Below are 26,978 nucleotides of genomic sequence, written 5' to 3' on the forward strand. Positions count from 1 at the left end.
GAAGAAACGCGTAAATATGAGCGCTTATACAAGCCGTCATTGGCGGGTTGTAGAAGCGGGTTGGATTCACGGAGGTGCACAAAGTCGTGGAGGAAAATACGGGACAAATGTGTCCTTGATGAAAAGCAGCAGTGTGGATGCGCGGGGCAATAAAGTCTATGATAAATAAACAAACAAACCAACGACTTCCACACACAAAGACGTGACTCTCCCTCTCTACTCCGCCTGTTGTTCTGGCGGTGAATCGCTCTGCAACACGCAATGACGCACGCAATATAATAAATATATTTATTTATATTTCCCCAAATTAATGCATATGAAAAACAAGATGGACGTATTGGACAAGATTTGCCTGCGTAGAAGTGTGCGTCACTTGTTTGCACTTTTTGATCCCTGGCACCTGCCATGATTTACCCGGGTAGAGTGTGGTCATCTTGCATTAATAAAAATCTCCCTGAAACGCCAAATATGTCTTTTCATTCACAGTTGAGAAGACTTCTGATCCTCCACACATTGTGGCGAGAGGTTTTGTGTGAAGGTGGTGAGCAGTTGTTCTGAACATCTTTAGCTTGTGACCCCATTAATCAAAGGAATGTCTTCTTGAGATCATCACCTGTCACAGTTGTTCACCAGTTGGGACCATTTCAATGAAAGGGTGAATCGTTTTAGGGGTCTGGATGGAATACGATTATTTCACATACATACACAAATGAGGTTAGTGGAAAATTATTATCCATATTGGGACGATGTGTTCTGTCTAACTGTTGTTGTATTGTGACCATAATAAGACCATAAGAGTGCATGCTAGTAGCTCTGTGACGCTGTCCTTAATGCTAACATTAGCATGCTAACATTTGCATTGGCCGGTGCCGATGTGCAGAATTGAGCTGGTTTAACGTTTACCACCTTCACCGTATCGGCGTGCAGGCAGAATTCAGACCAGACGATGGCGCTGGATGAGGATTGGGTTTGATATGAAATATTGACACGTTTTTTTTTTCATTCTTAAGTGAATGAAATACTTGACAAATGAGTATGTACTTAAGAACTTTAGTTCTAGAGTCCATCCACCCATCTGAAAACCGCTCATCCTGCACAGGGTCGCGTGGGGGCTGCAGTCTTTCCCAGAGTCCATCTGTTGTCATTATGATACAATTCTATTGACCAGACGTCCTCATAGTGACTTTTCGTCCGGCCCTACTCCTGGTGGACAAACCGTCGGACCATCCGACATCCACCCGCTCAAAGTTAGACATCAGATCATTGTCAGCATCTTTTCCTGAAAGATCTCATTATTTCAGCAGCAACTACTTCTCCGTGACTTTCCGCACTGCCCAAAGGGCAGATTGTATTTTCTACAGGCCCACATGTTGTGATGGGAATAGAACACTCCAGTGACTCAGATCAGGCGTAACCAGCGCTGCGGAGCACCGTCCCACGCTTCGCTGTGAGGATGTGACAAACCACCAGGGGTCAGTTATAATGGTCTGACTTCTATTCAGAGTCACTACTGGGAGAAAATACTTCCCTGTCTGTTCCTACGCCCTGTGACAATGATACCGCCCTCGATATGATGATCATCACAGCGATGCCTCGATAGAAATGGAGACTTATAATGGCTCCACGAGCACCCAGCCAGCGCTACACGGAACACAGGACTTTTGAGAAATGCGCTCGCCGCTAAAGAGATATTAGGTTTCAATAGGTCTGATCCACAGATGCTCGACTTCAACTGAACCTCGGCCTAGATTGGGCCTCCAGTGGATTACAGCACCATCGCATTCAAGTCACCGAGATAAGCATCCAATTTTCTGGGAGATTATTACCTGGCTGTCTTTGAAACAACGCACAAGGTATTTCCAGAGGTCTCAACACAAAAAAAGAGAACATGGGTGACAAATGTTCCTTTTTACATGTATTACTACTTTACTGACGTAAAGGTTGGAATTATTCTTTTACCTTTAATGTTCCCAAAGTCAAAGACCGGAAACCGAGGAAATACAACCTCACTTCCTGTTTCCCCTCCACAGTATCTGTGCACATCTCTGCTTTCCTGCAGCGAGCCGTGTAGATCCTTGACTCAACGTACCACACATGACCCGAGTAGGATTCCTACTCTCGTGAAACGTTTGCAGGTTACCGAGTGAATCGGTGCCGTTGACTTATGAGGGAGCGGTCGGTGAAGAAAGCCAAAGGAAGCAATTATGGGATCTCTCCTCGTCCCGTGTCCTGGAGGACAAAGCAGCCATTGTGGGATCAGGCCAGTGTGGTTTTCACCGAGGGACCACGCAGCCTGAGGGGAGACAAGACGCAGGTACACGTATGTGGTTTTACTTTTTGTACATTCTTCTTCTGTAGTAATAAGAAGAGAACATCGCTCAAGCTTTCTCTCAGGTGAGACCGGTGATAAAAGGCTCCACCAAATCAAGTAATCCCTGAATACACATGATTTAACAATCAAATATACCGGACAGTGTCTATTGAAAATAGCACAGTTTGCAGTTAAAATGTGACTGTTTATCTGGAAAGTCTAGTCTGTTCATTTACTCCTTTCTGTTTCTGTTGGCAACCGCTGATAACGTCTGGAAAGTTTTATTATTCACTCCAAACCGTTTTTTTTCGGCGTGCAGAGCAAAAAAACATAAATGTTGCTCAGTGGATGAATGTTTTTGTCAATGGAAGTTCAGGCACTTTACACTACTGGAGACCATCAATTTGAAAGTCAATGTACAGTTTATATAGATTTGTTAGATACACATTTTGCAACCTGAATTGGACATTTGGACAAGTAAAAATCATGTTCCTGTACAAACTCATTGTCCACTTGCAGCTGGTCTCAAACTCTTTTTATCAGGTTCTTTTCTATCGATGGAAGTTACATCTACGAGCCAGTGTCTCATTTGACGTTTCACTTGCTGTGACCACGTTGGTGTCAATGAAGGCGTCCCAGGTGGGACACCGCTCACTTCTTAATGTCCCATCTTTGGAGGAGTCGCTTGTTAAATGAACCGGGTAAAGGTGTGAAAGCAAAAGACACGCTTATGTGTTTGCAAAATGATATTCCTGAAGGTTTCCTTATAATACACAGAAGTGTTAAAAACAGTCCAAGTATGGAGTGGTCCTTTTACGCAGCACGTGGAGCTGAAGGGGACAACCTGGTTTGCACATTTCATTGAGGGGGGGGGGGATAAACGTCATGGGTGGGGCCTGGTGGGAGGAAAGAGAGGGACTAGAAAGCGAAAACAGGGTGCTGTGTGTGCTGGGTGGCTCCACTCTGGTTCACATTCCCCAACCCGCCGCCGGCCCGTGCGTCACAGCGCATTCAGGTAACTTCACTCTCGGATCCACGGCCACGCGGCGACGCGGCGGGAAAACGCTCCCTCGCGTCGTCGCTTAACGCTTCTTGTTGTGTAAAGTGTAGTAAAAGTGAACTACTATTAACTACTATTGTTTTGCAGTCGTCGCTTTAAAGAAATGTGCAAATATTCCGCAGCGCATTAAAACGCGTTTTAACGAACACAAACAGTGTTGATGTGAGTCAGTGAGTTAGTTTCTGTCGTCGGGTTCTCGCGCTCTTTTCAGAGTGGCTGACTGTAGTACGGGCGCGTGCGCGCCCGCGCGTGTGTGTGTGTGCGCGCGTGTGTCCGCGCGCGCGTCGGAGCGCAGCTCGTTTGAGGAATCCACGAACACGCGCCTTTCTAGTCGACGGAAACCGATCAAACAGATCCGTGTTTCTGTGTCCAAATTCATATGCGTGTCCTCCACGTCTGCTGTGAGCTCAGTGTCTCCTGTCCTCTCTGTCCCGGGTCCTCCACGTCTGCTGCGAGCTCAGTGTCTCGTGTCCTCTCCGTCCCGGGTCCTCCACGTCTGCTGTGAGCTCAGTGTCTCCTGTCCTCTCTGTCCCGGGTCCTCCACGTCTGCTGCGAGCTCAGTGTCTCGTGTCCTCTCCGTCCCGGGTCCTCCACGTCTGCTGTGAGCTCAGTGTCTCCTGTCCTCTCCGTCCCGGGTCCTCCACGTCTGCTGCGAGCTCAGTGTCTCGTGTCCTCTCCGTCCCGGGTCCTCCACGTCTGCTGAGAGCTCAGTGTCTCGTGTCCTCTCCGTCCCGGGTCCTCCACGTCTGCTGCGAGCTCAGTGTCTCGTGTCCTCTCCGTCCCGGGTCCTCCACGTCTGCTGAGAGCTCAGTGTCTCGTGTCCTCTCCGTCCCGGGTCCTCCACGTCTGCTGTGAGCTCAGTGTCTCGTGTCCTCTCCGTCCCGGGTCCTCCACGTCTGCTGTGAGCTCAGTGTCTCGTGTCCTCTCCGTCCCGGGTCCTCCACGTCTGCTGTGAGCTCAGTGTCTCGTGTCCTCTCCGTCCCGGGTCCTCCACGTCTGCTGTGAGCTCAGTGTCTCGTGTCCTCTCCGTCCCGGGTCCTCCACGTCTGCTGTGAGCTCAGTGTCTCGTGTCCTCTCCGTCCCGGGCTCGGGCCTCAGCGTGCTGGGGACTAAATAACGGCGCTCTTCAGTCCTCAGAAGGCCACGATGTGGACGCTGGCTGGAGTCGTTGTCCTGCACGTCACCTCCATCGTCCTGCTGCTGCTGGCCGCTGTCCAAAATGCAAGTGGATTATTCTCTATTCCTTTAACTCATTAACCCTAAATAATTGCTTTTTGGTCTTTTACCACCAACAATTTTAGACTTTCACCGACTCTTATGGAGTATTTAAAGTACTCATTTGGTAAGCAAGTGGATTTCTATGTCTAGTAAAGCAGGTCAGAGTGCCATAGAAGTACTTATACTTAGAAGTATTAATTACTCAGCGTAATCGGACACTGCGCCTTTAAACAAGCTGTGATGTCACAATTAAACAATACATGTGAACTATTTCAGTTTAAATGGAAACATTCAAATGTCACATTTTATTTACGGTTGCTGTGAATAACGTGGACCCAACACCAGCTTGCAGAACATACACAGAACTTTAAACATTTTATGGGAAAAATCAAACCAAATATTTTGTGACTTGCTTTGATATTTTGGATACGTGTTGCTCTCATCTTGCCGTTTGTCCTCAGGCCTGGTGGGTCACCGACACAGTGTCAACTGACTTGTGGGGCAGATGGGAGTGGAAGGACTCTAACTGGAATTACACCAGCGTGATAAACCCGGGTAAAGTTCACATGCTGACTCGCTCCCACTGCAGAGTCCTTAAGATGTAGAAACAGAAGGCATTGTGGGATTGCAACATATTGTGCTTGGATGCTAATAATAATAATAATAATAGTAGTCACAATGCATGACATTCGGTTCCTGTGGGCCTTTCACTGACCCGTCTGTTTTGTCACCCTCCTGCTGCAGAAGATCTCCAGGCGGTTCAGGCCACCTCGGTGCTGGCCTGTGTTTTTGCCGTCCTGTCCTTGTTTGTGTTTGTGGCTCAGCTGTTCACTCTGCCCAAAGGCCAGAGGTTCACCTTCACCGGCATCCTGCAGCTAATCGCCTGTAAGTGACCTGCGGTCAAACGCCGGCTGCAGGTATTGATTCATCTCTCCAGGTTCCTTGTAGCGGAGATCTGTACCGTCCCACGGGGGATGTGCGCTGAGCGCTTGACTTAAGAGTCCTTCTGGATGTGAGCATGTGGCTGTAAATAATCTCATTCAGTAGGACTGAGCACAAAACAGTGTTCAATTATTTGAACTTTTCCCCAGAGGAGCAGATACAGTTAAGAGGATTCATTTATTTCTGTGCAGTTTTGTATTCCAAGTAAAAGTAACTTTATTCAAATGTTACTTAGGCAAAAATAAGTAAGCAGAGCTCATGAGCAGCATGAAGAGATTCACATACAGAAGGTCTTTGTCACGTCAGCCATCAAGGTTTAAGTGCCACTGTTCAGCCCCAAAACTGAGATCTGAGCAGAAGAATGTCGCCACGTTTGGATTATTTCATAGACTTCAACCTCTCTAAAGTCTCAATGAGAAGGCATCGGATTTATTCTACTAATAATCCCCCATAGTTACAACTCCATTATAGAAATATCATTGTTTCCATAGAGGAAAAACACCAAATATACAGATTTCAGGGACTTGGACACTTTTGTGTTCTTTGATCCTGTGAATTTTCCCATTATGGGACAAACAAACTAATATCTTATCTTATTAAACAGCAACGCGTCTCATTCAGCAGAGTCAAAGCCGGTTATTGCCACGTTACACTTGAACTTGCCTTTGTGGACAGTGCAATAAAAGGAGGCAAATAGAATAATAATATGAACACAGTAAACACGCATGTGTTGAGCTGAAGTACCACGTGACGATGAGGATGAGCGGTCTGGCTTTATGGGACCAGTCTGCATCAAACCACATTTCCCCCTTTGCTGCCCGGCAGGTCTGTGTGTAATGATCGCAGCCTCAGTCTACACGGCCAAGCCGCCCCCCTCCAGCCAGGAGGAGGGGAGGTACGGACACTCCTACGTGCTGGCCTGGATCTCCTTCGTCCTCACCTTCATCTTAGCCGTCACCTACCTCATCCTGCGGAAGAAGAGCGAGTGAGAGGAAACGGGGAGCGAGGGCCGCCTCGGGGTCCTGATCCCGCTTTGAATTAGGGAAACTCCAAAGAATGGGATGTGCTTCAGAAGTTGGGGGGGCTGTTAAATAGATGATATACATCTGCAGGAAAACCAGGGCGGAGGACGTTCCATTGCTTAAAAGAGCCACTTGGTTTGACTATAATAAATTGAAATGGAGCTCTTGCTTCCATTAAATGACATTTTGATAAATAATTTGGTTTTCATTCAGTCTTGTATCTGTGCATTAAAGCAGAGGGTTCCTTTAGCATAGAAACGGTCTCTTGATTCTTCTCATCGAACTATTCAAGAAGGAAAGAGAACACAGCACGTCCAACTGCTCCTTTTAGGAATCTAATAGTCAACCCCGTGGGAGGAGAAAAGCCCCGTTGAGACTTCGTAGCTGGAAACACTCATCATCCCGTATCCCCCAGTTGCTGCTGCAGGATTCCAGAGTGGGAACAAATATGTGTGAGGGTCTGTGGGGTCCAGCATGCATACAGACCTGTTCAAGTACAACCAGGAAAGACCAGCCTCATTATACAGCACAAGTAGCTTTAATCATGTATTCTCATTGTACTTCTGGGGCATAATTATCCTTTTTAATGCACATTGTAACCATTATATTTTTATAACATTTTGTACTGTTTTCTTTTTCTGATTTTCTGTGTGTAGTTGGCTGCTATTATCAGAAAAGTACATGCGATGTGTACAGGTGAACATTAACTGAACCAAGATCGAGGTGATTTAATTTCACCATATTAAAAAAATTCTGCAGGATTTATTTGTAATTATATTGGAATTAAAGCCATATCATTTATTAATAAAACTAATTATACCAAAAGCTTTTGTGTTTCCTCTATTAAACTATTTAAGTACAACTAAAGTCTGTTGCATAATACATATGAATTCATTAGTTCAGTGTCTCCAGAGCATCAGAGATCTCATTCAAATTCATTTGAATTTAAATCAGAATCCCTACAAAAAAAAGTCAACACGCAGTCCTACCAAATACGTTTAGCTTTTCAGCCTGAAACACGAGTGTGCGGGGCAGCGTTTCTGTCAGTGCCAGTTTAAAACAACAGGCCCAGTCAGAGAGAGGAATGTTCCATTATATACAGAGTCAGTCCCAGAGGAAGTGAGTAAGACCCCGGCTCCCTAAATGCCCTGTCCAGACGGTGTGATGCGCTCCTGAACCACCAGGTGGAGAAGGTGATTCTGCTCCGCTGTCAGAAAGGGCCTGAGGGAAGAGGAGAAACAAAACATAACCAAGATGGAGAAGAAACCAAAACGCCGCTCAACCTCCGTCACGCGATGGCAATCAACGCTTTGCAGTGCTCACCAAAGCTCAATCTGAAGAGACTTGAGGGACTCTGTGTCTTTCTCCTGACACGCCATCTGCAAAACACATTTAGGATGAAACGCTGCACAAATAAAACCACAACTGCACTCGGGTGACCCCGACGACGTCTCGGCCTCTTGTCAATGGTTCTGCACATTTAGAAGTCTTCCAATAATGTGGATGTTTAACTTAAGTCATGAGTAAACAAAAGTAAAAAGAGCTTTGGAACCTCCACACGCCGACACCACTGCAAATGAAGAGAGAACTAAGAAAAGAATGACACCGTCCATTAATGTTCCCGTATGAAGGATCAGGAAATCCTGTGGATGATGAAACTCACCACGACCGACTGCAGGAGCAGGAAAACATTCTCCGGGAGGAAGGTCACTGGAGGACAGGAAGGGACACGCACACACACACACGCTTCAACAATATGCCACTTGTTGGCTTTATGATCTGCATTGGCAGTAAAAAGACAAGCTACGTTGCTCAAATAATAGAGAGACACTGAGATGCTCTTACCTTGGCTGTGAGGCTCAAAAGACTCCCATGCGTATCTCTCCAGGGTCTGGCCGTGTTCCGGTAACAGTTTCTGAGGAGGAGGCTGCTCGGGACGACAAGCAACGTTGGACCAGCTGCACCAGTGAGTTGTGTACTATTGTTGTTACACAATATCAATACTTGGCATCAGTAAGTTGTGGCTGTTTTAAACTGACGTGTTGGCGAGTGTTTGTGTATCAGTGGTAGAAATACTTCCACTGGGGTGCACAGTGTTTCATTACTATTACCGATTAATAAGAATAACTGGTGGATATATTCCTAAAAAACATCTTGGTCCTTACTGAGGTCTATTTCCCGCTTCACAATAATGAAGATGGTTCTCTCTTGTCTTTCTACATGAAATCAACATGCTTACCTCAAGAAACATCAGCAGCAGAACTCTGGAGATTTCACATTTTGCCACAATGTCCAAAAACGCCCCTTTTATCAGAAAAAGAGAAATGAAGGGAGCTCAACATCAACAGCAAAGCAGAGAGTGAAGCACTGCCTGTGAACACTGATGATGTTTTTTCCTTCTGCTAAAGTTTGTTTAAACATCCATCTTTTGACCTCAGCATTAAAATGTTCACACCCCTACATTACTGGGTTTACTTTCCAACTCAACCGCCTCTGAAATAAGCGATTCTCTTCAGCAGGTGGTGCTTGTGGATGAATGCAAAGCCTCACCAACAGGGGTGTTGATGCCCGGTAGCTGCAGCCCTCTCTCCTGACACGTCAGCTGCATCTCTGTGAACACCGACAGAGCCCCGTCGTAGTCACCTGCCAAAACACAAGAGACGCGCCGGAGTCCAAACGCTGGATAAACGAATGCGCATGGAACAAGTCAGCCGCATGTCGGATGTAGACGCGTCGACGGGACTCACGGGTGAGAATTTTACACGTGGCCATTTCCCCCATGGACAGCAGATTTTCAATCGGCGTCTGTGTTTGCAGCTCTGCAGCCCTCTGGAAGTGAACGATAGCCTCTCCTGGTCGGTTCATCTCCTGTTCAAACCGGGAGAGGAGTCCAACTCATTTAAAAAAAGAAAACATATGATGTTTGAATTAGGATTCATCTTTTTTAGGATTTACCTTGAGGGCATTGCCGAGTTCTAGACACAGGCTGGCTGCCATCACAGGCTGGTTCATCTCGATGTGCACCTGTAAGCCATCGGCATTATCTTACAGTCTCTTTGGAACCGCGGAAGCAATACAGGGATGCACTCCATAATCTACTCTGAAACCATTCATGTCAAGTAAAAATCACATGAGATGTATGACCACTTTCATCTCCCAGGTGTTTGCAGAGAAGAACAGTTGCTTGGAGCTTTTGAAGTAGAACTGGGAATCATCGCGTACCTTGACGGCGAAGCTGTAGCAGTTGAGCGCAGCTTGAAGGTGCTCGTCAAAGCCCGGAGCCTGCAGCGCCCTGTTCTCCTTCTCAGAGGAGAGGAAGAGGCGGGCCGCATCGGTCAACGCCAGAGCCTCCCCCGGGGCGTTAAACAGAGTCTGCTCACACCTGAGATACGCACATCAGGGTGTGATGGTCACAGTGAACGAGTGGCCGCCTTAGAGAGATTTGGATTCATTCAGTTGAACACAGTCACAGGAATGTTCGCCACACTCGAGTACATTAGAAAACCTGTAAATTATTACGTGTGGGTCTCTGCACCTCTGGGGAAGCTTTCTGCAGAATTGGGAGCTCGGCTTAAGGGGTTTGGATCCTTTTCAGCCACGAGAAAATCAACCGAGGATCGTGGGTGACGAGGTCTGACTTGCAGTTAGCATCGTTTCAAAGATGTCAGACGGCTTTGAGGTTATGGCTTTCTTTGTTCATGAGGGCCGACCCGGAAAAGGAAAAGGCCCTTTCCCAAAGTTTTCTCCTGTAATGTGACTCTGAGATGGTCCACGTCAATCTAATGCTAAAAGGTGGGAGGATACACAGGTGTCCACTCACCGAGCCATGGCCAGGTTACAGAAGGCAGCATACTGAAGGCAGTCCTGCTGCTTCAGCTCCTTAGCCAGCTGACCTGAAATACAAAGTGAAAACAGAGAAATACATCTGAGGCCAACCAGTGTCCAGATGGCAGGTTCGTATTTCAGAACGGCATGGACCTGCTTCCTCGCCCATATGCCAATCCCATGTAAACACGTTCCTTTTACCACCAGCTTTGCCCCTGATGACTGGAAGCATGTTGGAAAATGTATCAGTATTAGTCATATTCAAAACACATGTTTTCATGAGATCAAGGGGGAAAAAACACTACAATGACTCCTTCATGTTGGTGGAAAAAGGTGAAGCATTGACTCAGTCTGCCTACATGGCGATCACTGAGGCTGACATGCTGTTCATATGATGGAAACACGCCATGAGTTCCATGGCAACGCTGAAACAACAGAGAGCAACATATGTGTTGACTGTGAACGCTAAAATAAATAAATTCAGAACCCATTTTCCAGTGAGGCTTAATGGAACGAGTGGGAGGACGTCCACGCGTTCCCATTGATTAGTCAGACCAGCTGCTCAAGCTTATCAATACATTGGCCAAATGACCAGTTTCAGGCTACAGAATGCCTTCATCTGCATTTGTAAAGCCTAGTTTGTTAGTTAGTTAACGACATGGAGGACAGCGACCGACCCCAGACCTGCTCGATGCGGGGTGAGAGTTGCGGGTCGTGTGTTGCTCATTCTAGCTGTGAAGGCGGCGTTAGACACACTTACCAAACTGCTCACTCGCCTCCGCGACGTTCGGCTTCCGGAGAAAACGTCTGTGAAAAGGAAACGCACGCCTTTAACATTCCCCAAACACCACAATTAGATACGTAACGTTAGCTGGTCAGCTAGCAAAACCCTCAACGTCATTTTAACGCAACCGACGTCACCTACTAGCGGTTACCGCACGCTAACTGTTAGCTCAACCTAGCTTATACCAGCTAGATGTAAGTTATCTCTATGCGGCACTATTGGCACGAGACGTTACACTAACGATAACATTCATTCATCTTTCCATTTAATGCCACTCATCCCCTTACTTCTTCAGCTTATTTGACACGGCACGGTATCTCGCCAGGAAATCTCCCTCAGCAGCCATGATCAATGCAGAGAACACAACAAACCAAACCAGGAAGTGAAACTGAGAGCAGCCTCCCCATTGGCTCGCAGAATCGATGCCTCGCAATTTCATTGGTCAGGTTTTTCTTATGACGAAAGGAAATATCTAAATAAACATTGTGCATAAAAACAGAAACGGGCAGACAGACTCGTGGAAGATGTATTTATTTCAATTTCTCAATTAAAATGTTGAGAGACTTTACTTACTACTTTCTACTACTATTATATCTTACCATATTCACATTGTAATGTCTATTCACATTTACTCCTCTAAGTTCATTTGACATCTTGTTATTAACAATACAGCATTGTTATACAGTACATTTAAGATATTTTAAACTTCGAAAATAAAGACAGTTATTATTAGCCTATAGCTTTATCTCAACCAAACTTTACAATGTTAATGTACCCATAATAAAAATTGAGTAAAATTCACATTTTGCCTGCATAATGGACACTTTTGAATTTGTTCTTTGAGTGTTATTTGCTGATAACACTTACTGGTCTTACTTTTATACTTGACACATGCAACAAGGATTTTTTTTCTATTTTCTTGTGTTACCTTCCTTTTTGATGTAATCTATATTCAGTATTACATTCTATGATGCTTTCTGGTAACAGCTGACAATGATATAAATACCGCCATCCGTAGAAACAAGTGTATCTCTTTGTTAAAAATTCTCATAGACACACTCAAATTCACCTTCCTGCTGGTCTGGTTGGGTTGCTGGTTGTGGCGCCTGTGGAGGAAGCAGAACACAGGTCACCAGCTCCATGTTGAAAGTGCTTTTCCACTGAATAACAAAGCGCCTGAAGTCGTCACTGACCGTTTTTTTTGGTTTCCTTTTCTTGGGTTCAGCTTTGCTTGTGTCCGACTCGTCCCTGACGGCCGAATGGTCCAGCACGTCGTAAATGGACCTCGGCCGAGGCTCTAGACTCTGAGAGAATTTCCCATATCAGTTTCAGACAAATATAAAATTGAACATGGGACTGCCGGGAAGATGATGGACTAAATTGATGTGCTAAGGTGCTTACGGCATAGAAAGATGTAGACGGAGCTGTCATCACATCCACGTTGTCTTCCACCTGTTCCCCTTCATTCCTTTCTTCTCTCTTCTGCTTTTGCTCTGTGCCACGTTTGCCACATTCAGTGAAGCAGTCGGACTAAACAACAGCAATTTAATACATTAAAAGGAAAAAATGTACAAAAATATATCAATTAAAAGGTCTAGTCGGATGTTCTTGTGATGTAACTGTGATGTAGTTAAAAACCATCAACCTGATGGTGGAGTTTCACAAAGTCCTCTGTCTCCAACAAACCAGTATTGTGACATTGCATCGTGCTGCTGTCTCAATGTGTGAGTTCCTGAGCGGGACGCAGCTTACCCAATGTCCTCTGAAGACATACACCGAGCCGACCACGCTGAACACCAGCAGCACAGCGGTGAAGACGCCGACTACGCCGACTTCTGTGTAGTTCCTGTCGAGATCAATGTTGAGTTCCTCTTTGCCTGGAAGACGCTCACAAAGGAATGTCCGTCAGTGCAGGAAGGTTTCCCGACTCAATATATATTTATATAAATAAAATGGTCAATGGACTTCATGCACATCTTAATATGAACTAAATACACGGGCAGCATCTGTAATAGTCCACCAGTGGCTTCCGACACAGCGGTTCACGTTAGTGGACTGGCTCTTGGAAGCCTCGAGTTCAGCATCTTGTTTGTGACCACCACACGTGACGGGAGAAGCTGGAGATGAGTACAAACTAGCGCTGGTTTTTAGCCATTCAAGTTGTGGCGGTTAAAAGGTTAAAGCTTCAAGCTTCACAGCGCCATTGTACCGACGTGTCAATCAGCGCGTGGTGCCTCCCTAAAGCAAACTGCCACAATGCAGACAACAGTTCACTAAATCCACATCACGGTGTGTTGAAGAAGATCTTTTAGACATCTGCTGAAGAACGAACCTCCTGCCCCACCGTCCCTCCCCGTCCAAAACAAATCCCCAAACATTCCACATTCACGGATATTGTTCAATCAATGGTTCCCGTTTGCATTCCCTCCTTTTCATACTCACTCTGCACTAGAAGATAGAAGTACACGTGGGCATTTTTGTACCGGCAGAAATATTCTCCTGAGAGGGTCACGTTGCTCAGTGCCAATTTCAGACGGTGGGTTTGTGGCTGGCTGTCGGCGATGTCGCAGCTGTAGACGGGTTGTTTGAGAGGATTGAAGCACGTCAGGGCGTCTCCGCTTTGGTTCGCAGGCACCTTCAGCTCACAGGGGAGGCGGAGGGTTTCGCCTGCAAAGGCCACGAAGACGGTGCTGTCCAGGCAGATCTCTGTGGCACGGAGGCTCACGTCAGAGCTCCATCAGTTGCAAAGCCAAAACTTCTCACAACAGGATTTACAATCAGACAATAGAAGCAATTCCAACGCTTTCATTCTTTGACATTTATAGATTCGATGGAAAAGAAGAAAACAAATGCACTGGTACTGAAAATAACCACAGCCATATGATGCTTAAGAAACACATATTTAAACCTCTGACTGCTGACAATCGGAGAGCTTCATTAGCGATCCACAACATTGTTTCCAGCCTCCTCCACGAGTACAAAGTGCTTACTCGGTGAGTCCGTTCCTGAGCACCCAGCGAGGAGGAAGAAGACGAACATCCAGGTCGACATGAAGGAAAGACGGCAAACTTGTCGAGCCTCCATGTCGTGGTCCTCAGGGTTCTTGCAGGGACGGCGTGCGTCCTTCTCGGTTTTATCTGGTCACTGTTTTAAGTTTGTCTCGGTACGTTTAAACGAGGCGCCGAGCTTCCTGCTTCTGGCCAAACCACTTCCTCAAAATGTTGTTCATTTGGACACAGACTCGTTTTGGGAGCTGGAATGAGATAAACGTTCACATTGAAGCCTGAAAGCCGGGTCCACACGAGGAGGAACCACCACCAAGAAATATGCACAAACGTTAGCCCCCATTTTGCTTTGTACTTTGTTACGAGAGGTTTCTTTCTGGCTGCATTGTTTCTGTTCCTCGTCTCCGGTCGGGAGGGGAAGTGCAACGTTGGCCGGTGTCCGTGAGCCTCGCCGTGCCACGTGGTTTCTAACAGTCAGGGGAAGTAATAGACTCCAGCTGAGAGAGAAAGTCGTGTGTGTGTGTGTGTGTGTGTGTGTGTGGAATCCAGCTCTAGCTGCCTGTTGCTGATGTGAACCAGCTGTGGGTGATGGTTGTGACTTCTCCACAGCAGTAAGTCAGCATGCAGATGTTGAGGTGCAGCGCTTATTATTGTCATTTTAACCCTTGTCTGTTTTTCTTCCACCTCCCTCTCTCCTCTGTCCCCCATCGGCGTCCCTGTTTCCTGTCTCCTGTGTCCCGTCTCCTGTCTCCTCTCTCTTACTTTCTCCTCCTCCTCCTCCTTCCTTTCGCCTCTCTTCTCCTTCCTCTCTCCTCTCTCCTGCCTCCTCATTCCTCGTTCCTCTTTGCTCCCTTTCCCCTCTCTCCCCTTCTCCCGTTCATCGTTTCCTCTCTTGGGTGCGTTAGTGACCCTGAGGTCACCTCAGCAGGACACCACACAGAGAGCTGGAATAACATCAGCCAGTCAATGAAGAACAATTCTTTCCATTTCATAACGTCCTTTATCTGCCCTCCATCCTGGGGAGTAAAGTGCGCGGATCATACTTTATAAAAACATTGACCCGTTGCACAAGAAGAGGAATATTGGATCTCTAAATTTAATTTATTAACCAGATTTAATCCAGTGCAGGAAATATTATGTCTCTCACAACCTTTTTCTGCAAACTCAATTACTATATTCAATTATAAGAGACTTCACTTTACAGTTTTTCCGTTGACACTTTACACTTAAAAAAATCTAATTTGGGTGATTCACAATTCTCAAATGAGTCATTTTTGCTTTGAAAATCACTCAACTTTATCCAAATAGTTGATGATTGTCTGTCGCTCAACCAATCAATGGCACCTCTGGACTTAAATCCAGTTTACTGGTGATGCAAAACAATACAACACTTTTATTACTTTTACTTCTGACTCTGCCAACACACTGTTAATTATTTCAGGCTGTGATAATAATTCAACCTATAGGAATGCACCATGCATTAGACAGGGATCCTGTCTGTGTATAAATCTTAACCACCATCACCACCAAAAAACTTCACAGATGATTCCTCATAAAATCTCCTTCAAATCGTAATCATCATCTTTCTGCATTCGTTAGTGCAATTCGTTGGTTACAAAGAAGAAGAGAAAGATGAAAAAGGTCCATAACTGAAGAAAGTGGATCCGGCGGTGAGATTACAGCCACAGGACACACACACACACACACACACACACACACACACACACACACACACACACACACACACACACACACCTGTGTGTCCCACCGAGACTCGATGATGAGACTGATCTGAAGCACAATCCACACATCTGGCAGCATCTGGGTGTCGTAGAGCAGGAGTTGGGGCTGTGAGGATGTGACAGCTCTCCACTAATAAGGGGATTATAAACTCTGCCACATTCTCTGAATTATATTACAGCTGTGCGGTGAGGGTGGAGAGAGCATCAGAGAAAACAGAGAGAGAGAGAGAGAGAGCGAGGGGAGAAGAACGAAGGAGAAAAGAGCGCGGCAGTGGAGATCAGGTGATCAATAAGATCGGAGAGGAACCATCTCAAATTTGTGAGTATTGGCTGATTTGCTCTTTTATTCCAGCCTGATATTTCTAACCAGTGAATTTATAGTCTGCAAAGTTAAGAAGTGCAATTATTACCACAACAAACCCTGTTGTGATTGTTTCCTTGTTGTGGAACAAGCTGTTTCAGGTTAGTGATCCGCCTCCAAATACATATTCCCTGATAACATCAAAGAAATTCCTCACCGCTGAGTCAGCAGCTTATTGTTGTGCAGCGTGATTCACTCTGTCATATGGATGCAATTCATTTCTTCCTTTTTGCTTTTCCCCTCCTTCTATGCTGTTGTTCCTCACACACCTGCAGTCCTGGATTCAAGCGAAAACATACGTTTTTTAGTTTAGTCAGATTGGACAGTGGTCCTTCTCTTCACATATCAGACACAGGAGGAGGACTGTCGCCGGAAAAAAAGCTCTTTCAGTTCAAGTAAGTGATTTTGTATTCCGGGGATATGATATTCTGAAGGTTTTTAAAGGCACCACTCTTCCTGACGTGATGGCCGAGCAAGAGTTTAAACCCTTAACATAATAATATAAAATGTGTTTACAAGAACAGAAGTAATCTGGTCCGTGTTACGGAAAAAGTTAATTAATCTATTGTGAAGAATTGCTCCTTGTAAAGAATTGTGTTTCCATATTTATTATATAATTGTATTGGTACTATAAATACATTAAGGATTAAACAGTCTTTTAATGTTGTTGCTGGTAAAAGTAGAGAAAATATGTGTCTGCTTTGTTTATAGTGCGTCGAGTAATTATAACACTTTTATAAGGGAAATCCTTACCGACACATAATTATAGGTAAATCTATTAAAAGACGATCAGCAGGAATTAGACGAGTATGAATATATCTAAATTGTACCGCGGCACTGTAAGTCCCTCGATACAGATGTATGCACGTATTCACATCTGCATGCTGCTGATGAAGTCAGTCTGTGTGCGTCATCACTTCTTATTGCTTTGTGTTTGTGTTGTTTTCTGTTTAAAGGAGAAAGTTAACTTTTCTTTTCCTTCGCTTTTATTTGGCCTCTTATGACAGGGAAGCGTCTGCTTGCCATGGCCCCTCCTGCTCTGTTGGTGCTAGCAATGGCGGTTGCCACGGCAACTGGGGCCCTCTCAGCCAGCGAGGAGAATGAGCTGGATTACGGCTCCTGGAACTACAGAGAAGGAGGTAAATCAAAAGCTTCCCTTTCATCTTTTGCCGTCTTGTGAAATGGAGGCCTGTAAATTATTTTGTGACAAAATGTTTGAAGTTATGAATTATTAAGATAATTTATTGGTGAACTGAATGAAAAGCAGCGATTTAAGGATCTTATGTGTATGTTCTGTACACGATCCGTGATGACATGACGCAACGTTTCAGCGGACAGGGTGGACGTGGCCTCGGTGCGCAGTGTGACCAGAGTTCTAGATGTCTGGGGAAAACGCATCTTCCGTGAGATCAAGACTTTGCTGCACTCGGAGCCCAGCTCTCTGCTGCCCGACTACTCGCGGTGACTTTAACACTTCTATCATTACAAGTTCTACAACCTGAAAGCTGCAGTCGCTAGTGAAGATCTGTGTCAGCTCACTTGTACTGTTCTTTATATTATAACATATGAGATCACATTATAACATATTTCATTACATCATATTATATAATATCATATTACATGATATTATATTATGACACATTCTCGGTTTGTCCTGCAGGGTGCGCCCTCTGTCCGAGTCCGTCAACGACTTGTTCAGAGAAGTCTCCCTGCTGCGCATGCGCATCACCGAGCTCTCTCGTCGCCTAGCAACCCTGGAACCGTTCCTCCGTCACCACGGCTACCGGGAGGTGGGGGAGGAAGAGGCGGGAGGCGGCCGGGCTCTGGCACCTCACAGCCTGAGCGCAGAGGCGGTGAGCCTGGCCCGGTACGCCCCCAGGACCGGGAGCCGGGTGGTGAGGAGGAGACGGGTGAGAGTCCTGAAGAACGGGGGAGAGAGTCAGGCACAGTGATGGAGAGGAAGAGGGAGTCGTCATACAAAGATTCTATAAATATCCTGTCATGAAAGAAACACATTGCATTTAAATGTTTGTAAAAAATAACGTCTTCCTGATATGTAGCTTTTACTGTAGGATCACCTCTCATGGAGGTAGTCTGCTTATCGTGTGATTTATTGGCATATGTGAGTCTTTGCAATTTACTAAATATGTTGCTGTTGCTCAGCCAATCACACGGCCCCACTCCGCTGGGCATTATTGACGTGATGGAGGTTTTGCTCCATGTGATTAAATGGTCACGTTGGCTAAAAAAATAATGGTGCAATAAAAAAGGAAAGTAATTGGCTGATTTAAAAAGATAATAAACGTTAGACTTATTGTCTTAGTTCAGCTTTTCATGGTTATATTAAATCCCCGTAGAATTCCCCGTCTCTATTATACTGACGGTCTCTGTAAACAACTATTGAAGCAGAGCAAAAAATATGACAGGAAATGCAAGAAAGTAAAGGCTTATATATATATACACTTTATACATAATAATATTATATAATTGTATTTGTTTTGTTTTTATAGCTATGTATGTGAAAATTATAACAATAACTACACATAATAAAAAAGCATTTATACATTTTTTTACAGAAAGCCTGAATAAAAAACTAAAGATTTATTTTATAAATCTGACCGTATTCGATGCATTGGATTTTATAGCAGCGACTCTCAGCACTTTGCTTCAATACTTCCTCTCTAGCCATGAATGAAACGTGCACGGTGGCCTAAATATCCCAGCCGGTAAGCAGCGGGTGGAGTGTTGTATCCACAAGGTGTCAGTGCGCTGCTGCTGCCCGAAGCGGACGGGACGTCACAACTGATTCACGGAGGCTTCATCCTCTCTCCCTTTATTCAGTGCAGCTTAAGTCGGAGCGGTCAACAGGGGCTATTACATGCTAACATAATGATACTGTTTGCGTAGGGTGATTGTGTGTGTGTGTGTGTGTGTGTGTGTGTGTGTTGGACACTGACCACAAACTTTATGCCTTCATTAAAACTTTGCAGAGTGTTTCTACAGCAACCAGTTCCTCCTCTTCCCCATCACCTCACCCACCGCAGCATCAGCGCGCTCCTCACCTGTCAGCCCCTCTTCAGTCCCCCCCCCCCCCCCGCATGGGTGTTCATCCCTCCCTTTTTCCTTCCCGCTCCGTGTAATCTGTGCACCCCCTCCTACACGCGGCGATGTGTGGGCGTCGCGCTCAGGCTGTGCACTTTCCATTTTGGTGTTGCATTGTCAATGCATTGTTGCTGTATAAATCTCGCTCTGTCCACGCCCCCTGCCCCCTCCACCCCCTCCCCATCACTGAGAAAAGAGAGGGAGCCAGTTGCTAGGTAACACTTAATTGTCAAGAAGTGTAGTTACATGTGTTGCAATGCATCCTCGGCTGGTTGGGTTGCTGCAAGGGGCGAAACAAGTGAGCAAGAATATAAAGGAAGTAGTAAAGATTTGTTTTTCTGTTGCGAGAGGAGCGAGATGGAAACTGATTAAAGGATTATTTCCGCGGCTTCACGTTCGTCCAGGAACGCAGGTGTTAAAATTCTCCTGGATCCGTCCCCTCAGGGCGTCGGTATACATTCTCCGCTGTGCAGGTTTCTTTAAATAACTCTTGTTGCTGGACAAGGCTTCCGGAGTAAAGAGGGAGTCTGAGGAGTGAGGGGGAGTCGGCTTTTTTCATCTCTGCTGCATGTTCTGTTTGCATCACTTCTTCCTTCAGTGTCTTTTCTCTCTCCTCCACCCTTTATTCTCACGCATCTATATTTATTCCCCCTGTGCTGCGCGAGAACACTTATCCGTCACGAGTCGACCCATCTGGCGCGCCGCGAGCCGGCTCCGTCTCACGGACTCACAGAGCAGAACCGGCTCTCAGCCGCCACCTCGGCCCCGTCGCCCCCCAGCAGAGGGACACGAGAATAAAGAAAAGACACCTGTGAGCTTGAGATTTCTTATTTTTTATTATACTCAACACTTTTATTCCAAAAAGACAGAAGAATAATATTTCCCAGCACTTATTTTCACATCGACTGTGTTTAATCTCATTTTCAATATAACTAAATATTCAATTTCGAAATACTCTCTTCGCACAAGTAATTTCTCTCCATACAAAAAAGAAATGCGAGGGCGAACTAGATTTTTTGTTCTCGTATGTACATTTTTCACAATCTGTACAGCTCAGGATGGAGTTGTTTAAGTCTTCCGCAGCAAAAACAAAGCGAAACAGAAGTTTAGTCGAAGAGGAGCAGAAAGAGGCTTCCTGTGTAGAAAAAAGAACCCAATAGAGAATCCATTGTGCTTTCTGAGTACCAATCAGCGGCGGCGCTGTGAGGCCTGTGGCCAAAGACCAAAGCGACAAGGAGCCGCCAGGCGTTCTCCACTGTGAGAACTAACCATTGCACATATCCGGGCCCACAGTCGGTACAAAATAAATTTCGCAAGGGGCATCCTACGAATCAAAGGTTTATCCCAAATAGATCTATTCTCTGCTCTTTGTTTTTTTTGTACACGTTTTTGTTTGTTTTATATTTTATCAAAAGTCCATGAGCGTGAGGTAAAGTATTTACATACAGTTTTATAACACATGTACAACCAAACGCCTCTCACACGCTCTCCGTCTCTCCCCGGCGGCACACAGAGGTAATCAAGCGTCTGTAATCAGGCACGTACAACAACGCAAGGAAGGAACCGGAGATCCGAAAGGGGAAACAACAGGAAAAGTAGTCGAAATCAAAAAAACAAAGGCTTCTTCAGTGACGATGAACGTATTAATCAAGACCTCAACCTTGTTTAAAAGCATTAACAAAAAAACTATCAAGAAAACTTTGGTAGAAGATTTATGATAATAATAAAAGTTTTCTATCCAATAAATTTAGCCATATTCATGAAAGTGTGACCAAAAGTTAATAAAACGGTTGAGATTGGTGTTTTGTTCTGTACAAACAAGCACACACGCACCCACAGTACTACATGGATCATCGGTACCAATCAAGTTCAGAAAAATATTGTCCAAATATTGTTCCCCAAAAAAACGCCCTTTTTTCTGGGCTAAACGTTGATATCCAAAAAGAGAAAGAAAGAAAGGTGTGTTCATGCAGGTGCTGACAAACTCTCCACCCCCCCAGTATCATACATACTGACTAGTCCACCAAGGGGAGGAAAGTCCTCCAAAACTGGACTGAAATGTTGTCCAACAAACTAAACATGTTCCACCCATTCAGTCAGATTGTGCTCAGGTAGTCAAATTTGGTTTGGACTAAAAGTCCGGCGACAATAAGTAACCGTAAATAAAGAGTAGACAACGCGACCAAAGCCATTTTTAGTAAACACAACGTGTGTGGAGATGACCGGCGTGTCTGAAGATGCTTCTCACTAAACGCACCACCTGCCTCCAGGACGCCGGCTACTCGCCTTCCTCGTCCTCCTCTCTGCAGCTGACGCCGTCCACGCGGGACCTTTCGGAGGAACGAGGCCACATTCCTTCATGGTGGAAACCTCAGCATGTGAAACAGATTAGGCTCCGGTGGGGGGGTTCAAGGAATCAAGGGAACAGGACATGATGAAATGATTCTTTTACGTTCTGTCGGTAAACGGGACCGACTTGTACCGCCAAGGTTCTCTCGTTCCCCGTGGACGGGATAGTCTGACAATTTGGGAAAATGCGCATTATTTCCTTGTTGGTAAAGACGATTGATATCACTCTCAGATCTCAAATCTGCATAAAGAAGAGGAGTGGTGGGTTTTACGTCGTGGCAACCACAAGACAGTCCAGCAGCGACCCGTCCTGCATGTCCATGTCACACTTCAGCTGTAGCAACACTGTGTGAGACGTCACTCTATGGAGATGAAGATCAGCCGAGTCACATCATTCAAATGAGACCCTCCAACGCAGCCGGCTGAGCCTAAAGCAGCTCTGGTGAAATAATGAACGTCTCCGCTGCTCAATCTGTGAGTCCATTATGTGTCCCGACCCGGAGAGCACAGAGCTGTCACGGCCAGTTGAGCCTGACCCAACGGAGCGCAATGAGTGGACATTAAAGGTGATTGTCGTGGGTTTGATTGAATAAAGTTGGATCCCGGGCTCGTTTGTCATGAACAGTGTTTGAGGAGGCAAAATCCAAAAGGATTTGAAGGAGTTGAGATTAATGGCGGAGGTAAAAGTCGAAGGAGCTCCTACATTTCCCGTCTTAGCGTGTCACGGCTCCGCTGAGCCGACGTTGCGTGTTGTTGGCGTGGGGGCAGGAACGCGTGTTTATCATGGCGCCGCGGATTTAACCCGTGAAAACCTGCTCCTGGGTCTGTTTGACGTGGGGGATCGACGTGGGGATTTCAGCGTCCTCTCGGCAGCTTTGTGTTGCCACATTAAAGTCTGTTGTGCTCGTGAAACTCTGTTTTCAAACTGATCGATTCCACTAATCGATTGCAGGTGGATCTGTGTGCCGACAGAACAGATCCCAGTGTGTAGAAAATCAGTATCAATCTTTTAAGGCACATCCAGCTCGAAATGTGAGACCCATCTGGTGCGGCCGAGCGGAAAGACAACGGAGAGGAAACGAATCAGTCAAATCAGTGTGATGATGCTTCTACAGCTGACAGGAGGGAAAAAAAGAGACCTTCTGTGCAAATTTATAAGTACATAGAATGTACTCCGCAAGTCATGCCGTTCACATACACTTCACAGCACTCAAGAGTAAGAAACGGTTTAAAAAAAGTAATAAAATCAAACATGAAGAATTAATAGCAAAGAAGAGTCCAAAGTACAGGAAACCCCAGAAGTAGATCGGACGACCGGTGTCCTGCGGGGTAAGCTAAGAGAGAACATCACACAAATATGTAACATGAACTATTTAAAGCAAGAAAAGGGAAAGAAAGAAAAGGAAAACAATCAGAAACCGATCATCGTTAAACACTGGAATAATATTCAATAATATTATTAACATTATCAACACAATTATTATTAGTTTACCCTGTTACTTCAACAGAAGCGTCGATTTCTCATTCATGATTGTATTTCTGTTGTTGAACAAAACGTTGGTTTTGGTGTTAAGGGGCCGCAGGGAAAGAAGACGAGCGTGTGCAGAGAGCAGAGACTGGAGATCTGATTTCTCCCCCCTCCTCCCCCCTCCTCCCTCCCCCCTCCTCCCTCCTTCACCGTCTCTCTCTGAGCGTCGGAGCAGCACCAGAATCCTCTCTTCTCATTACGAACTTGTCTCCCGCCGGACTTCCCAGCTGAGGCTGCGGTGGCCTCTGTGCATCGTCCAGATTTCGTGAGAAGGACACGCGGCATCGCGTCTCCTCGTTCTCGGCGCGCCGAGAGCTCGTCGGCGTCTATGAGTTTCTCTCCATGTTTTCTTCGCCCCGCTTTATCTTCTGCCGCTCTGTCCCTGCCTCCCCCCCCATCCCCTCCCTCCCCCCTCAGACGTCGGACTCAATGCTGGAGAGCTTTTCATAAACGTGTCCGTTGCTGGCGCCGTTGAAGGTTCTCTGTCCCGGCCCCAGACCCAACGTGTCCCTGCCCAGCGGCAGTAGCTTGCTGGCCCCGTGGTGGTTCCCCATGGGCCCCCCCACCCCGCCCAGACACAAGTCGTTGGGGAACCTGGGGGCCACGTTGGACATGACCCCAGCTGTGGCGGACGCGGGCAAATAGGAAGCGGTTCCCATGGAGCCGCGGAAGTCGCCTCCTCCTCGGCTGTTGTTGAGAAGTTGCTGCTGCTGCTGCGGCGTCTGTGGCTTTTTGACGTAGTACGGTTGGGCGCCGTGTAATAGACACTGGTCATCGCCGAAGGTCGGGATGAAGGGGTTCTGGTTCACCTTATCTGGGTAGAGAGATTTAGACAAGGAGTAAGTCCCGGCCCCTCTGCTGCTACCACCACCACCACCACCACCACCACCACCACAGCCCCCACCTCCCATCATAGCTCTATCTCTGTCCCTCAGGTCTCTCTCCCCGACGGAGCGCTTGTGCGACCCACCTTCGCCTCCACGGAACAGACTGAAGGAGGAGCCTCCTTTCGCCCTGTCCCCGCCTACTCCGCCGAACATGGAGGACTCTCTCTCGCCCGCGTACCTCTCGAACATGTGAGCGTAAGGGCTGGGGCCCTCCATGGAGCGCTCCCTGTCTTTCAAGCTCACGCTGCGCGGCTGGGGAAACTGCCCTCCGCCGCCGCCGCCGCCTCCCACGCGACCCGCCCCCTCTCTCTGCAGGTCCACAAAGGTGTCGTACGAGTGCTGCCTCCGTAACACCCGCCCGCCCGCCCCGAGCTTCCTGCGCTGCGCCTGCGCCTGGCCGGTCGCTACGCTACTCTTCACGCCGGCGAACGCCATGTTGTCCTCGCTGATGTTGTAAAGGTTGCTCGGCGGGATCTTACCCGAGTCACAGCGCTTGCAGCTGGCGGAGCTGGGGCGACTGCCGCCGACGCCGCTAGAATGGCAAACGCCGCCCCCTCCCGCGCCACCGCCGCCGCCGCCGCCGTGGTGACAGGCGTTGTGGGAGTTCCGACACTCCCAGTCGCCCCCTGCGATGCCCCCGCCCCCCAGCCCCGATACCCCCTGCTCCCAGCAGGTGTGGGCCTGCTGCCCCGCCGACACCGAGCCCAGCCCGCCTTTACCCTCGGGCTTCTTGCCTTTACCTTTGAGGAAGTCTTCCACGGGTACTAAGCTTTTACAGATACCACCACCACTACCACCGCCCACGCCGCTTCCTCCACCCTCTTGCTCCCACTTGGACTTGCCCTCCTTGGCGCGGAACTGGTCCGCATAGAAATCCCTCAGGTTCTCTTTGTCCTTGCGGAATAAGTAAGGTGAAGAATTACCCCCTCCGCCTCCCCTCTTGCGCTCCAGGGGAGGTGAGACCGTGCGGTGTGCCAGGGGCCCGTGGGGGAAGTGGTGGTGGACGGTGTGGTGGTGGGCTCTCCTCCTCAGGCCGCTCAGCTCTATCTCGTCCTGCTCCCGTCGGCACTTGGCCGAGGCGGGCCTCTTTTTCAGGCTGTCCCTGTACTGCTTACGCCGCTTGTTGTTTCCCTCCAGGTTGCCGTAGGTGACGGTGTGCGTGGAGATGTCCGAGACGTCGGAGCGAATGTTCCCATCTTCCCCCCCTGAGCCTCCCCCGCGCCCGCCACAGTACCTGTCGGGACCCCCGATGAGCCCCGCGCTGGATGCACCTCCTTTGAAAGAAAACCTGCCGTACACGTTGCTTCCCTTGAACCCCCCCTGGCCGGAGTCCGCTGGGGCGTGGCCGGTGATCAGGTCAAACTGTTTTGTATTCCTGTGCGTCATGGAGGGCCGGGGCTGGGTGGTGAAGATGGGCGCTACCCCTCCCCCTAGACTGTCGCAATCGAACATGCCCCCCTCCAACGAGCTAGTGCTGCCTAAGCTACGCGGCCTGTTTGGCGCCGGGCCGGACATACCCAGAGCCGAGGCCGGGTGGTGGTGCAGGTAATGGTCCTGGTACAGGTTGCTGTCCTTCAGGGGCAAGTTGCCAAAAGTCCTCTCCACCTCGCTGATGTAGTCACTGAACATGTTGTCCTCGGGCAGGTAGGGCGGCGCTGCCTTGCAGTCGACGGGGTGGCCCACCAGGCTGCGCCGGTGCTCCTGGATGTCGTAGATGGCCGAGTCGCGGCCGCTGTGGCCGTACTCCAGGGCGGCGTGCGGCGAGCCGTTAATGCCCGGCACGGCGGTCATGTCCTTGGCGGTGCGCAGCAAGCGCAGGATGTTGGAGTGGGTGTTGTTCATGTTCTTCTTCATGGTGGCCGACGGCGAGTCCGCGGTGGACTTGTTTTCCTCGATCTGTATCCCGTGGATGCAGCTCCAGATACCCTGCAGCGGGAAGACCAGAAGAAGGCAAGAAAGGGAGGTGGAGAGAGGAGAGGAGAGGGTGAGACGGGCCGCGGGAGGAAGACAGAATAAGAGGTGAGAGGCCCAAGGGCCGGTAACATGTGATGCAGAACCAGAAGGGGGTGATGTTATAAATGGTGAAGTCAACAGGCACAGAGGGGGGGGGCTGAGACGGGTTAATGCATTGCCATGTTTTTTCTGACCACCCTCTTGTTTACACACTATTAAACAGTAATAGGGGCCGAGTTCATAAGTGACTTTTCTCGGGGGAACAGCTGGTGCTCAGTGCCAACAGAATGAACGGATCAAAGCCCTGATTGATGGTTCTGACCGCCGATCAATAGGTTTAATCAATGCCTTTAATCATTCAGCCGACACTAGTGCTGCTGGCTTTTCCTTCATAAAAAACATGAATGGATCCCTCGGCGAAAGTAGACCTGAATCTCGTTGCGATATCACGCGACTCATCGGCCGTATTTTGAGGACGTCATAATCCACCGCCGCGTGCACTTCGTCTGGCTTTAGAGAGAGAAGGGAAAGCCCTTCGCAAGTGAGGTCAAACAAGCGTGTGAAGATGGGGGGGCCGAGGGGATCCGCGGTGGAGGCGGCAGCCAGAACCCGAAAGGTCGAGGAGGCACTCGCCACCAGCCAGCATGCGGGCCAACTTCCCTCAAAGGCGCCGACTTGTCAGAAACGGTTTCTGTCCGTCTCTTAGTCACTTCCCCCGTCGCGGAGCCACATTCACGAACGAGCAATGGTGGTCCCTGCTCCCCCTCTCGGGCTCCGCTCGCTCTTTGTGTCGGCTTTATCTCCGTTTCCGGGAGCGGCGGCCGATCCAATGGGATTGTCCGTCCGTGTCTCTCTTGCACTGCAGCTGCTGTGAAAGGGTGATAGGACG

General features: G+C 47.7%; 5 protein-coding genes across 13 annotated transcripts in view; 2 read left to right on the top strand and 3 right to left on the bottom strand.

The window, feature by feature from the left end:
• Window positions 1–1,561: 1,561 nt before the first annotated feature.
• On the top strand, window positions 1,562–7,378 carry emp1a (epithelial membrane protein 1a). 2 transcript variants are annotated; one of them, XM_040186672.2, is made up of 5 exons: window positions 1,562–2,314; window positions 4,502–4,592; window positions 5,051–5,144; window positions 5,334–5,474; window positions 6,357–7,378. In XM_040186672.2, the coding sequence occupies exons 2-5, from the start codon at window positions 4,518–4,520 to the stop codon at window positions 6,518–6,520; spliced, it is 474 nt and encodes a 157-aa protein (XP_040042606.1). In that variant the 5' UTR covers window positions 1,562–2,314; window positions 4,502–4,517; the 3' UTR covers window positions 6,521–7,378. The 2 variants fall into 2 exon arrangements, with proteins under 2 accessions (XP_040042606.1, XP_040042605.2); XM_040186671.2 differs by lacking the exon at window positions 1,562–2,314 and adding an exon at window positions 3,183–3,326.
• On the bottom strand, window positions 7,076–11,591 carry f8a (coagulation factor VIII associated). Of its 2 annotated transcripts, none has more exons than XM_040186666.2 (12): window positions 11,450–11,591; window positions 11,139–11,185; window positions 10,374–10,446; window positions 9,776–9,935; window positions 9,509–9,577; window positions 9,301–9,421; window positions 9,104–9,196; window positions 8,793–8,857; window positions 8,399–8,480; window positions 8,217–8,263; window positions 7,877–7,932; window positions 7,076–7,774 (listed from the first exon to the last, which is right to left on the bottom strand). In XM_040186666.2, the coding sequence occupies exons 1-12, from the start codon at window positions 11,506–11,508 to the stop codon at window positions 7,693–7,695; spliced, it is 954 nt and encodes a 317-aa protein (XP_040042600.1). In that variant the 5' UTR covers window positions 11,509–11,591; the 3' UTR covers window positions 7,076–7,692. The 2 variants fall into 2 exon arrangements, with proteins under 2 accessions (XP_040042600.1, XP_040042601.1); XM_040186667.2 differs by having other exon boundaries at window positions 10,374–10,600; window positions 11,450–11,566.
• Window positions 11,592–11,677: 86 nt separating this feature from the next.
• nfam1 (NFAT activating protein with ITAM motif 1) lies at window positions 11,678–14,623 on the bottom strand. Of its 4 annotated transcripts, XM_078080654.1 has the most exons (7): window positions 14,523–14,617; window positions 14,153–14,415; window positions 13,605–13,868; window positions 12,915–13,039; window positions 12,564–12,692; window positions 12,356–12,466; window positions 11,678–12,268 (listed from the first exon to the last, which is right to left on the bottom strand). In XM_078080654.1, exons 2-7 carry the CDS (start codon window positions 14,244–14,246, stop codon window positions 12,200–12,202), a joined length of 792 nt encoding a protein of 263 aa, XP_077936780.1. In that variant the 5' UTR covers window positions 14,247–14,415; window positions 14,523–14,617; the 3' UTR covers window positions 11,678–12,199. The 4 variants fall into 4 exon arrangements, with proteins under 4 accessions (XP_077936780.1, XP_040042603.2, XP_077936779.1 ...); XM_040186669.2 differs by having other exon boundaries at window positions 14,153–14,623; XM_078080653.1 differs by having other exon boundaries at window positions 11,678–12,466.
• Window positions 14,624–15,742: 1,119 nt separating this feature from the next.
• Window positions 15,743–18,838, top strand: LOC120825003 (uncharacterized). 2 transcript variants are annotated; one of them, XM_040186260.2, is made up of 6 exons: window positions 15,743–15,837; window positions 16,089–16,228; window positions 16,546–16,665; window positions 17,278–17,409; window positions 17,602–17,731; window positions 17,931–18,838. In XM_040186260.2, the coding sequence occupies exons 4-6, from the start codon at window positions 17,295–17,297 to the stop codon at window positions 18,220–18,222; spliced, it is 537 nt and encodes a 178-aa protein (XP_040042194.1). In that variant the 5' UTR covers window positions 15,743–15,837; window positions 16,089–16,228; window positions 16,546–16,665; window positions 17,278–17,294; the 3' UTR covers window positions 18,223–18,838. The 2 variants fall into 2 exon arrangements, with proteins under 2 accessions (XP_040042194.1, XP_077936781.1); XM_078080655.1 differs by lacking the exon at window positions 15,743–15,837 and having other exon boundaries at window positions 16,086–16,228; window positions 17,264–17,409; window positions 17,931–18,718.
• Window positions 18,839–20,189: 1,351 nt separating this feature from the next.
• Window positions 20,190–26,978, bottom strand: part of grin2bb (glutamate receptor, ionotropic, N-methyl D-aspartate 2B, genome duplicate b) — a 66,744-nt gene continuing 59,955 nt past the window's right edge. The window contains exons 16-17 of one of the 3 annotated variants that reach the window (XM_078080652.1): window positions 25,654–26,062; window positions 20,190–24,063 (exon numbers count right to left, since the gene is read on the bottom strand). In XM_078080652.1, the coding sequence (XP_077936778.1) occupies window positions 23,663–24,063; window positions 25,654–26,062 (810 nt within the window). In that variant the 3' untranslated portion in view covers window positions 20,190–23,662. Of the gene's footprint in view, window positions 26,063–26,978 lie in introns of all 3 variants that reach the window. The other 2 variants (XM_078080651.1, XM_040186254.2) reach the window with 2 other exon arrangements.

This window comes from Gasterosteus aculeatus, chromosome 9, assembly GCF_964276395.1.
Source record: "Gasterosteus aculeatus chromosome 9, fGasAcu3.hap1.1, whole genome shotgun sequence".
Lineage (NCBI taxonomy): Eukaryota > Metazoa > Chordata > Actinopteri > Perciformes > Gasterosteidae > Gasterosteus > Gasterosteus aculeatus.

What these genes read in the sequence shown, in the direction of transcription:
- emp1a (XM_040186672.2), top strand. Translation starts at nt 4,518, where the DNA reads ATGTGGACGCTGGCTGGAGTCGTTGTCCTGCACGTCACCTCCATCGTC. An exon ending in CACCAGCGTGATAAACCCGG is followed by an intron (nt 5,145 to 5,333) that starts GTAAAGTTCACA and finishes CTCCTGCTGCAG; the next exon opens with AAGATCTCCAGGCGGTTCAG. An exon ending in CATCCTGCAGCTAATCGCCT is followed by an intron (nt 5,475 to 6,356) that starts GTAAGTGACCTG and finishes GCTGCCCGGCAG; the next exon opens with GTCTGTGTGTAATGATCGCA.
- f8a (XM_040186666.2), bottom strand. Translation starts at nt 11,508, where the DNA reads ATGGCTGCTGAGGGAGATTTCCTGGCGAGATACCGTGCCGTGTCAAAT. An exon ending in CACGTGTAAAATTCTCACCC is followed by an intron (nt 9,197 to 9,300) that starts GTGAGTCCCGTC and finishes GTGTTTTGGCAG; the next exon opens with GTGACTACGACGGGGCTCTG. An exon ending in GGGCATCAACACCCCTGTTG is followed by an intron (nt 8,858 to 9,103) that starts GTGAGGCTTTGC and finishes TTCTGATAAAAG; the next exon opens with GGGCGTTTTTGGACATTGTG.
- nfam1 (XM_040186668.2), bottom strand. Translation starts at nt 14,246, where the DNA reads ATGGAGGCTCGACAAGTTTGCCGTCTTTCCTTCATGTCGACCTGGATG. An exon ending in CTTCTATCTTCTAGTGCAGA is followed by an intron (nt 13,040 to 13,604) that starts GTGAGTATGAAA and finishes AGCGTCTTCCAG; the next exon opens with GCAAAGAGGAACTCAACATT. An exon ending in CGTCTACATCTTTCTATGCC is followed by an intron (nt 12,467 to 12,563) that starts GTAAGCACCTTA and finishes AAATTCTCTCAG; the next exon opens with AGTCTAGAGCCTCGGCCGAG.
- LOC120825003 (XM_078080655.1), top strand. Translation starts at nt 17,271, where the DNA reads ATGACAGGGAAGCGTCTGCTTGCCATGGCCCCTCCTGCTCTGTTGGTG. An exon ending in CTGGAACTACAGAGAAGGAG is followed by an intron (nt 17,410 to 17,601) that starts GTAAATCAAAAG and finishes GCAACGTTTCAG; the next exon opens with CGGACAGGGTGGACGTGGCC. An exon ending in CTGCTGCCCGACTACTCGCG is followed by an intron (nt 17,732 to 17,930) that starts GTGACTTTAACA and finishes TTTGTCCTGCAG; the next exon opens with GGTGCGCCCTCTGTCCGAGT.